The sequence below is a fragment of the Coturnix japonica genome, chromosome 18 (assembly GCF_001577835.2).
Source record: "Coturnix japonica isolate 7356 chromosome 18, Coturnix japonica 2.1, whole genome shotgun sequence".
NCBI classification, from domain to species: domain Eukaryota; kingdom Metazoa; phylum Chordata; class Aves; order Galliformes; family Phasianidae; genus Coturnix; species Coturnix japonica.
The window spans coordinates 6,917,567-6,929,535 of record NC_029533.1 but is presented as its reverse complement, the minus strand read 5'-3'; the positions used below and the strand labels follow the sequence as shown (position 1 = coordinate 6,929,535).

At 46.6% G+C, this 11,969-nt stretch overlaps 1 protein-coding gene across 1 annotated transcript in view; it reads right to left on the bottom strand.

The window, feature by feature from the left end:
- The window catches only part of CACNG4 (calcium voltage-gated channel auxiliary subunit gamma 4), a 36,562-nt gene extending 26,582 nt beyond the window's left edge, over positions 1-9,980 (bottom strand). The window contains exon 1 of the mRNA XM_015879525.1: positions 9,643-9,980. Within this exon, the coding sequence (XP_015735011.1) occupies positions 9,643-9,865 (223 nt within the window). The 5' untranslated portion in view covers positions 9,866-9,980. The remainder of the gene's footprint in view (positions 1-9,642) is intronic.
- Between the last annotated feature and the right edge of the window lie 1,989 nt (positions 9,981-11,969).

Below are 11,969 nucleotides of genomic sequence, written 5' to 3'. Positions count from 1 at the left end.
TACACACACATTTTTTGCTGAACACGGTGCCAGTTGGCAACTGAAACAGGTGCGCATTCCTGCTATAAAATCAGCATTAGTAACTGCAAACCCATATTCTGGCCAGCTGCAACCACTTGCTCAGCCCTCCCAGGGCATGGCAGCCACGCCAGGGGAGGGTCAGCCCATGGGAGCTACATCCAGCACCGCAGCCAGGAGGGGCCGGCATCGCTCCCCATCCCCAACCACATGCCCCGAGTTCAGCTCCAGAGCCCTGGGATGACTCAGAGTGCAGGCAGAAAATATCTGGCCTGCTTTTCCTTCTCTACGGGTTTCTGCTGCTGTGTCTAAAGACTGTCTACAGCTTGAATGCTGGCATTTGTACACAGAAATTAAAATAAAGTGAGGGAAAGGTCGCTGGAAGTTGGCTACCAAGAGACGTAAAGTAAGTCATCGTCAGCAGACCAGGATCACAGGTAAAAACAGGGGGAATATCCCTAGAAAGCAAATTACGAAGATAAACCTCTTTCAAAGCTACAAGCTGGAATGAGATAGCTATTTTTTGTTCTTAATTTGCCAGCGAACTATAAAGAGGATTCTATTTTAATAAGCACTATCATAGCAGGACATTGCAAATGAATTGCTTGAATGGCTATAATTAGAAGTGATACCGAGAATGTAGCACCTTGCAGCACTCCTAAATACTACAAGTTTCATTTCAGGTCTTGCATCTTTAAGGATCTCAAAGCACCTCCCAAACATTTGCCAGTGCTAAAGGCAAGGACAAAAGTACAGCAAAATGTGCACAGCAAAGGAGAAACACATCAACCTCTGAAGCAAACCTTCAGCCTACTGAGGAAAACTTCAGCATACTGAGAATGTTTAATTGCCTCAAAGGGTTAATAATGTTGCTGAGCTCGAATTGCAGAGAATAAGCCATAGGTGGCTGAGCCTACATCAGGTGGTTTTCCCCCTGTGGTCAAATAAGGGTAAAAATCTATGTGGGTAAAAATGCAATGCCACATATTCCAACTTGATTCCAACCAGCACAAAGAAACCAACAGTAACCAATTCTGTATTAAAACACACACAAGTATGTAAAGGAGCACTGCTGTGATTTACCTGACTCCACCAGATCCACTGGGCAAAGGTGATTAACGCCCACTATTGCCATCACTGAATGACTTAAAAAGGAGCATAGCTAACTTTCAGATCTGGCTGCCTTTGAAATGCAGCCTAGATGTGACAAGGCAGTGGTTGTCTCTGAATGCTGGGGCATAAAATTCTTAGGTAATAAAGGTTATCCATTGCGTTGGGAATAGCCATCATTGATAACCAGCAAGCCGTGAGATAGGTGCATGCAGCTCTATGATAGGTATATGCAATAAGTTGTACTTTAGATTTGATTATATTTAGGCATTGTACCCCTGGCATGATCCTATTTCAAGTCATAATTGCAACATGCCATGGTTCCTTTTTAATGCCTTGCAGCAACAATAGATAAACTGTGCCTCTGGGAAGCAAGTAAGATGCAATAACAATCCCAGTATTATTGAATGCTATACTTTTGGACAAGAGAAAATGTACAGCCATCCATATTCTACACTAAATTGTATCATTTAAAACGGATAAATGGGAGAAAATGGATCTGAAACCTCTGGTACGGGACTGACAGAGGCTTAAAACAGTTACTAGCTAATCAGAAAGAAAGCTGAGCAGCTAAATGTGGGTGGCAGCTCCTTAGCGGCCTTGTGCCCCTCCCAGCCCGGCTGGGTGCTTATCATCCATGAATATCTTTGAATTATTTGGCAACAGCGAGCTAATGGGACTGGCTGAGTGAGAAGCATTCAAAGGGCAGAACTAAGTGGCACCATTCCAAAACAGCAATTAAAAGGGGGTAATGCTTGAAAAAGAACAATAAAAGAGGTTAATTCATATCGGTGCCTGGGTATCTGTACAGGAAATCCTGTGATTCCATACTGCACATCCCCACTATCCACTGCTTGGTGTTATGACAGCGTATAACACAGCTCTCCTTTACGTGCCATGGCTGAGAAAAAGCGGCTCTGTTCTATTGAAGAAGGACTCACCGCGCTGCTGGGAAGTTCTCTGCAAGCAAAAGCATGGATAAGCAAATGGGAATGAGAATCTGACGGGTAGAGAAGAGAGAACCTCAATCTCATACTTTCTGACAGGGCTACAATTATATGTTTTTGTTTTCTTCATCGGCAGGAGGGCACGGAGACACTTGAGAGTTAAGGAAATTAATCCTGGGTTTCAACCTGGGGCAGCAGCCATCGGTTTTCTAAAGGCAGGCTCTCACACTATGGCTGGAAAGCTAATTCAGAAGGTGCCTTTTCAATGGAAGGAAAGTTGTAATATTTCAGCAAGGGGAGAGAAAAAGAGAAAGAGAACAAAGATGTTCAGACTGCTGGATGCCACAGGAAGGAGGAGGAAGAGGGGCTGGACTGTCTGCCAGGCTGCATCAAGAATTGCTCCAATGATTTCATTGCATTTGACCCACAGCATGCAACAACTGGCAAAAAATGCCCGCAGATTTAAAGGGAAATCTAGCTGAAATCTGCCTGGACCAGGCCATCCATCCTGCAGGCAGCTTGCCCTGAAGCTTGCTATTTTGAGAGAATAGAGAGACCACATATCATTAATATTATAACAAATCCCAATATAGGGTAAGCCACAGTCTGAATTTTTGCTCTGGTCCCCAGCACCTCTGTGTGCCCCTCCATGCAGCAAAACCACTGCTCCGAAAGAAAATACATGAGCTTAAGTCTGGGAAAGAGCCTCCTTTCACTACTCAATATTTAAGGTAAAATAAACTGATGTTCTTTGGGAGTGGAAACAAATAAATAAAGGCAGTAACTACCTGGGAATGGAAGAGGGAGGACAAAATCCATTGTGATTTAACTGGTCAAAATATGCCAAAGGAATGAGACAGGTTAGTGCAAGGCAGAAAATAGAAAGAAGCTGTGCATGGCATTAGAGCTGTCTACAGAAACATCCTTTTGTTCTGAAGTCATAAATGTGTAGCAGCCTCTCAGACATATGGGCAGTTGTGCATTTATCCTGTTTATTTTACTACTCCTGTGCATCCTGCCTTGCCATCTGTTGGTGAGAATTTGGATGCCGAGCCATAAGTCTGAGATATAATAAATACCACTAAACTGAAATCTAAAATGAAGGCGAGCTCAAAGTAATGCTTTGAAGCAGGACCAGTTTCTCAGGGTGACAAAGATGTTAGAAAGTATGATTTATTTCCTGAGATGATTCTTGGCTCAGAAATGACAGAGCAGCAGGAAAAGGTCCAATTGAAGGGGCAGATCTACGATCCCTCCTCTTATATTGGCTTCCTATTGGCATAATTCCACCAGCTTCCTAGAAAGCAGTTTAACTTTACGTAGGTGGAGAACCAGACTTAATCCTGTCCCTCAAGGAAGACATGCCTGAACACAAAATGTTGCATGTATAAAACATAAGTTGCAAGCAAAATGCTTCAAAACCAGTTAAACTCATGCTCATACACCTTTTCAGAGCTGGGCAGCCCTACTGCTGTGTTCCACTTACTCCATACTGTCTTCTTCCTTTTATCATCAGTACAAGGGGATAGTGGATGAGAAGAAGCACAGCTACCCTCTAGACAGGGCAAAGGAGTTCAAAGTGCTGGCCCCTGATCACACAGCTAATGCAGCAAAACCCAAACTCCTCCTGCCTCTCTGCTGCCATTTCTGGGGTACAGAAGTCACCACTTGGCCCCTCACACAGAGACCCACAGCCCAACATTTGGGTGCACAGAGGTGTTGGTGACCAACTGGATTACAGAGAGAGCACATGTGCTCTGTGCTAAAAGAACTATTAGAGGTCACCTAGCCCAAATCCTTTGCAATGAACAGGGACATCTGCAGCTCAGTCAGGGTCATCAGAACCTTTTTCTCAGAGCCTTCTTCTTTTTTCTGTTTCTGTAACGACCCACATAAGTACAGACTGAATATGCTACATGCAGACTCCTTATCCTGCAGATTTTGAGGGGGGTTCACATGTTCTACACCTGCCAAACCGTGACCAAAGCTACAGGTTCAGCAGCACAACACGAGCAGAAGTAATGCAGGCTGACACAGCGCACATGACAGCACCCACTGGAGAAATAATCACTACGTTGATATTTTACAGGAACAAAAGCACATTGTCACGTTTGCCTCCTTTACCAGTTGACACCAGTGAGGGTCAGCAGAGCTGCCAGGAGGCAGGACCAGCCCTGAGGAGGTGCAATGGCTGCGAGCTGCTGCCAGGATCTAAAATAAGTAATAAAAGCCCATGGCGGAAGGGTCAGTAAAAGGTAATGGCAGCTGGAAGGAGCCCAACGATTACATTACATTACATTGCAAAGGTCACCGAGAACCCCAAAATGACTTACTGTGGCTCTGACAGATGCTACCACTAATACCATCTGTCAACCAGCTGCAACACACGGTGTGATTATATGCAGAGTGAAAAAAGCAGCTCTAGAGCACCGCAGCCACAGGTAGCCCATCCACATTGCCCAGCACATCCCCGGCCCTTCACACAATGCTTCCGAAATGTAGGTAAAAGTGCCTATTATCCACATTACATCTTACATAGATGAGAAAGCTTTACAGCTGGATTACAAATTTGCTTTCATGGGTTTACAGCCTTCGGGGAGTATCACTAATGCACAGAAAGTCTTTGGGTTCCAAGTTTTGCATTGGGTTAGCTGGCATGCTGAGAGCCACAGAGAAAAACCAAAGCCCTTGTGTAGCCTGATAGCTCCCTATCGGCTATATAGTAGATCATGTTCAAGAAAGCAAATTAATTCATTAAAGTGACATATATTCAGTCAATTAGCTTCAGATCTCTGTTTCATATAGTGTCTCAGGAAGAGTGGCTGTTTTGTTACATCAGTACAGTCATTGGAGAACTTCTGTTATTAATGCTCAAGGTGTATTTAGGAGGTCTGCATTTTATTTTCTTAACAGAACAGCCAACCCCTCAGCCCAGATTCTGCTGACATTTCCTCCAGCAAAAAAAATCTCAGTATTTTAAAACACATTTAACTACGCACCATATTTTAAAGAGATTGAGCTCTGCTTCCCTAAAGATCGCTCCAAACTCAGCTCTCTCCCCAGCGAGTGGAGCACAACAGAAAGAAATTAACCTAACGAGGCTGTCAAGAATCACTCAATCACTTTCTGACAAAACCCCACTGCTTCAAACACTGCTGAAAAGATGTCGGTGGAGCTCAGAAGATTGCATTTAAAAACAATCAGTGCAGCACGAGCTCTTCCCCAGCACGTGTTTTACCAAGGAAACGAGATGGTGTGAGCAGAATGTATGGAAGGAAAGAATGAAATCATGGACTGAAGCTCAGAAAAGCCCTTCTCCAATGTGTTTAAAATGCTTTTGAAAGACTTCTGGATAATAGTTCACCTAAGTCCAACACATCCTCATGCCTGTGAATTTAATCTCCAAAGCAGGTCTTGGCTGATACTACGGTGATACAGAACTTCCTCTTAGACAAACCCACTTTGGAAATAACATTTGAATACAGAGCTTGCATCATTACAACTCGTGGTGAGGTTAGCACTTCCTCTCCTTGCTTTGAGAATACTAAAGAACATTCATTCTTTTCGTGTGAGCCATTACTTTGCAGTAGTACGGAGGGATGGCAGCCTTCTTTGCTTGCCTCAAACATTTGTACAAGCATTAGTATTTTGCTTTCAGGACTATGCACATGACACCACGTATGTGAGACTCCATCCACTCCAGATGACTTGCAAATAATTGTTCAAATGGGCATTTGTGCAAGTTTTCAAATTACAGCTGATTTGTCCTTCCTCCTGATAGCAAACACTTCAACTACTCAGACAAATGGTTCCATGTGAATTAAATGGCCAACTGCACCACTTAAAAATAAATGGCAAACAGGGAATACTGAATGCAGTAGACACAATGGATTCAAAGCAATTCATATTCTGAAGTGTTTAATAAAATACTCTTTGAATAAATTTAAATTACAAGTACATTACTTGATTTCATATCTAGATGTCATGGGGCCTGCAGAGCTCCCAGTTTGAGCAGTCCTATTAACTTCAGCATGATTGTTCATGAAGATAAGCAGTTTCAGTGGATAAAGCACTGCTTTAAAATCTTTTTTTTTCTAAGCAAATACTTTAAGAGCAGATCCTCTTGTGAGTAAGAATGTGTGGGGCTTACATAGCAGCACTGGGCATTTACCATGAGAATAAGGGCTGCTGGAAAATTATAGAGGTGAAATCCTTCAAGTCAGGTTGGCCACAAAGACATGTGAAATGGGGCTGATTTGCTCCTGTTATTATTCCCAGGCTGGGATACAGACTTCAGGTATAGTCAAGACAGACAAATGAGGTCTTCATCAGAAGCTTCTCTCACTAGTAATGATTTGTCTTTAGCCACCAAAGTTTAAGTTAACATACACTGGTTGTGGTCCCAGGAAACCAAAAACCCAGCTTTGCCAGAGAGCCCCTTGCTCATTTTACTGCAAAGGCTCAATCGAATGGCATCTAGTCCTGCTGTACCCACATTTGTACCGAGAACTATTGTAAACAGTTTCTTACTTACATAATTACCTTAGCTATAAGTCTTCAATCCACACAGGAATACCGCTATTGCTTAAAGACCACTCAATGAGCCTCCTACTTCCACCTCTGACAGACACACTAAAAGAGCAGAACTGGGATTGCACAGGTGAGAATTGAACTGATGTATCATTGATGATGCTTCTTGAGCGACTAAGCTCCCTAGTAGTACCCACTACGAGTACCAAAACATGAAGGACAGATGCAGCTCCAAACAAGGACAGTATACCGGAGCCCTAAACAGTATCCCTTCAGTCACCATTATGATGATAATTTCTTGTAAAGTGTTATCCCAAAGAAGAAAAACAGAAAACTGTTGAGGAAAGCCCACTGGTTTGCATGGAAGGCTCTCCTTTGTCTGTTCTGTTCCATTAATTCTCTTTGAAATCCTGGAGTTTGGGATAGCGGGCAGGTGACCGCTCACATACAGAGCACAGATTGCTTTATGGATGGAGTTCAGAAACATTTTAATGGAAAATTTCAACTGACCTGAAATTTACTCTGTGTAACGCTTTACTCACATCGACAGCAATAGAAGAGGCTGCTCAAGATGCTTCCTGCTTGGGCATATTTATATCTGAAATACATCTTTTTTGAGATGAGCGAAACGTTGCTCAAGACCACTACAATAAATTAAGTAGGCTTTTATAATTATTAGCCCAAAACACACAAAGATCGTCCTAAAAATAGGTTTGAAGACAGACCACTTAATCATATGCAAAAATCTATAACTGAGATGATTTTCTTGCTGTGTATCTCCTCGGAGCTGTAATTATTACATCGATTTTACTAAAAGACCCATCCACTCACGATGAGTGACGTTCTGAAACAACCCAGGGGGTGTTTTCTTCAATCTGCCTCCAGAAATGGTTAATTTATCTCACGAAACAAAGGAACCTTTTCCATCTCAAAATCAAAGTCCCACAGCGCAGTCTAGAACATAAATATCTTCGTGCATCTACATACTGTTTCTTACAAAGAGAGATGATAAAGAAAGGGTGAGAAAGAACACCATCTCCGCTTCTCATATTTGTGAGCAGATGATGGCTTTTTTTCCTAAAGATTATTCATTCTGAGCACATCTTTGACAAGTTTGTAATTTGATTAAGAGCACTTGAATTTTGGAAATGGGAAAAAAAAAACAACCCACAACCCAAATGCTCAATTGCTGTTGGGTGGAGGGGTCACATGAAACACTTTTGTTGCCTGAAGTGATGAGGGTTTAAGGTCCACAGCTGCTCAGTGTGATCTTTCTACAAATTCTCCTGCAAACAAAACGTGCTCAGCAGGTAAAGACACTGCCTGGCGCATGCAGTGAGTGCGGGGATCAGAGCATCACCCTGTGTGTAGCACTGCCTCACAACCTCACCGACTTCTTATTTTACAGAGTTCTGACTTAAGCCCAGTGGAAATCCAAGCAAAAATCCCACTGCCTTCAGCCAAAGCTGCATTTCATTGTGATGAATGAGATTCCTGGAGGACCTCGCAGAAACCGCAACTTCAGTAAACTCAGGTTTCTCCTGCAGAAGACAGGCCCAGCCCAGCAAAGCACAATTCCATCAAGCTTGTTTGCCTTGACAAACAGAGCCCGGGGCACTCCAACAACTCAGCAAAGACCACCAGGTTTGGGGCAGGTGGAGGGTGCTCAGCATTGCCCAGGCAAACACAGGTGTGCTCAGAGGAAAACCCCACATCTCCCAGGTGTCAGAGAAGCCCATGCTAGGAGTTACATTCCTCTTTGAGCTACAAAGCCAAGTGCTTTTGTCACCAGCAAAACTTCACATTTCCATAATTCTCTTTTTCTTTTTTTCCCTAAATATTTATGCATCCTACAACCATTTTACATTATCCTGAGGTAGCAAATGTGATAGCTTAAGTGAAAAATGTTCATTATGCTGTAGCCTCCGATGGTTAGAAGAAGGAGAAGATTACAAGAGATGTGGCAATGAGGTGCCCCTGCAGTTCTACAGCTTTTTTCTAAGGAAAAAACTCAGAATACAGCCGGACTGGCTGGGCTGAGCCATCTGTCACTTGGAATAAAGCAGGAACCCAGGTCTGTAAAGTTCACATGTGCTAAGTTGCACTGATTGAATGAGGTGCACCGAGACCAATATGCCAAGTGAATTATTATGGCAAGACAGACTCAAGCATCCTCTACCCCAACAAACCCCAAAGCAGCTCTGAATGCCAGCAACGTGTGCTGCCTTCATCCAGCACAGCTGCACTGGGGCTGGTGATGGTCTGCTGCCCACACCCAGTGCTATGGAAGCTCCAGTGTCCCACAGTCAGAGCTCTGCCTGCTCACTCAGCAGATGTTGGCTCCCATCTGGGCTTTGCTGTCAGCTATGCCAATTCTTCCACACACCCATGTGCTTCTTTGTCCCAGCAGTTACCTGCTGTATCTTCTCTACAACTCCCTTTTCAGGGATGGAGCCACGTGTTTGGGCTCTGTGGGGAGTGAGATGTCCCTCTGCCCACCTCAGCCATAAGACACTGATCCTTCTATTTGCTCTGTGCCTGACCCTTAGGCTGGACTAAATCATCCCGAACCCACGCTGAAGCACTAAAACAGCAGCAAAATCCTCCAGCGGGTTCCTGGTGCCTCTGAGGGTGTGCAGGAGGAACTTGGGTTCCTGCTGTCCTGCCAAAGAGCTGTGGCTGAACCCTCAGACCCCAGAGGCCAAAGCCTGGCTGGTCCCTTGCCTTGAAGCCTGGAGAGCTTGGAAGCCCCCAAAGCCCCCAGACCTCCAGATCCCTGCAGCACAACGGCTACGGGATGCAATGGGGGGCCGCCCCACGGGCACAGCTCCCCCGGGCCGAGCTCCGCATCCCGCCGCCCGTTCCCATGGCAATCTCGGAGATGCCGGTTGCCACGGCAACACCATCCTCCTCCTCGGCCGTGTCCGAGACAGCGGCGCGGTTTCGACGGGGCTCAGCTCTGCCCATGGGCTCCGGGCACAGCCGCTGCCCCCGGGAAGTTGCTTCCCCCCCACGGTCACATCGCGGCCCCCGTTACCTTCGAGGCAGCAGATCCTCCAGAGCCCCGAATGCGTGAGGTCTCCCCTCGCTTTCTTCGGCGGCCCCTGCGCTTCGTCCGCCGTGATGTTGGTGCCGTTGCAGATGTGAGCGCTGGAGTACAGCCAGTAGTCGGTACCGATGGCGATGGCCATGAGGCTGAAAGCGGCGAAAGCTCCCACCGTGGTCAGCAGCATCTGGACGCCACGGTCACACCACACCATGGTGCTTCATAGTCCCCGCACGGGGCCGCACGACACCGCCCGGCAGCCGCCGCCGCCGCCGCCCGCGGGAGGCAGAGCCGAGTCACGGGGCGGGGGGCGGGGGGCGGAGGCGATGGGGATGAGGATGAGGATGGGGGGAGCCGCCCTCCCGCCGCCACGGGGCTGAGCTCCGTCGCACCGCCCCGCCCCGCCTCGGGGAGGGCAGGAGCCGCCCGGCCCCGCGGTGCCGCCCGCCCGGTGGCTGCGAGGGGTGGGAAACTGCAGCCCCCCCCCCCCACCCCCAGGGTCGGAGCATCGCGTGGGTGATGGTGTGGGGGGAGCGCGACAACACGGCTCAAGTCGCGGCTCCACGGGGGTCAGAGCAGCGGTGGGAGGGGGGCTCCGGGACCCAGCGAACGTCAGAGCACGAGGAGCGCTGCTCCAAGCCCCCCAACCTCGGCCCTTCCCCTGCCCACTGCCCCTTTCTTCCCTGGAAAGCACCGGACCGGAATGTGAGTGGGAGAGGGGTGTGCAGCCCTCGGGGTACCATGCGGTCGGGAGCTGCAGCGCAGCCAACTGGGTTTCCTCCCTCAGCCTCGCTCTGCTCTTAGTGACACGAGGGGGGTGTAGGCAAGTGGATGGCGAGCTGATCGTCTGCTGCTCCCGGGGGGGAAAATACAAAAGAAATAAAAAGAAAAAAAATCAGAGGCTGAAAATATTTCCTTTTGGAAAACCACGAGGAGAAACATCTACGTTTGTCACCGCGTTACCCCTCCTTGCAGCCCTGACTCCCATCGCTGAGCTGACAAGTCGGTCCTGCCCCCACCCCATCCAGAGACAAGGCAGATGAATGGGAGCCCTCTGATCAGCTAATGCATGCGTGTGAAGGGAGCGTGGCAGCACACAGAGCGATGTATGTGAATTAGGGAGTGGGAAGACGAGAGCTACAAACCTCGAGAAATGCAGCTCTCTTCCGAGCGGTGCGTGGATGGTGCAGGTGCATACGTGGCTCCGCTGCAGTGATGCCTTTCAGCTGCTCTTCCATTCTGTAAGAGCTGGGAAAGCAAAAAGCAAACACAAATTAAAGGCTGGTCTTTATTTCACAGAGCCTTGGAAACTTACTCAGACACAAAGCCTATAAAAGCAAAAGAGCTCCCAAGTTATGTTAGGTTTAAGCATATAAATTAGGCTTTACTTTCCCATTGTGATTATAGGTCCAATAGTGCCTTTGCAAAATCACCCTCTGAATTGATGTCTCCATTAGGGAGGGAAGAATGAAGGCAGGTAAGCTGAAAAAGCAGAGCGAAGCCTCGTTCAGAAAAACTGAATCAAGCATTTAAATTTAATGAGGTTCAACAAATTTCTCATTTAAAATATATGTTTGTACCTGTGTGCTTTGGGGCTTTGGCCAGGAAGGGAAAATGAGATACTGAAACAGCAGGAGAGAAGCCATTTCCACAGCTTTTTAAACCTATTGAGCCTTAATTAATATTATTTATTTGTATTGCCCACGGCTGGCTCTCCCAACAAGGAGCAGAGGAGGGCTGGGTGAGCTGTAGCCATGGCCACACTGCTGCTGGGGGCAGAAATAGCCCCATTCTCCTACTCAGAAGTGCAACAGGAGCAGGAAGGGGCAGCTAGTCTGGTGGGCTCTGAGCATCCTCAGCCAGCAGAAAGGGGTACGCAGCTGCAGGGCTTTCCACTTCACAAAGCCCTATTGGTTGTGTGAGATAACAGCAATTAACAGAACTCAGTAACAAAATTTTCCTCCTCTCCCCTTCCCCCCAGCATTTTTTTTTTTGCAAAGAAAACTGCTGCTTCTATTGCCCTGTGAGAAACCTCAGGCTACTAAAGGGTTACAGAGAAGCACCCAAGACAGGCAATCATTTTCTGCCCAAGCTATCTTCTTTAGTTTAAAAATGTTCTCTATTCTTTTGAAATGCATGAAGTAGATTGTGGGAGAGCTAATATTATATTCCACTACTGAAAGCTGGTGGAGTATTTTGCATTGATGTCTGGCTCTAGTGATTTTCTAAGGATTTTGAATTCATTAAATCCCACCATTGAATAATCTCCAATCGTGGCGGAAGGAAGGCAAAAGTGCTTATGCTTCTCAGTAGCAAAA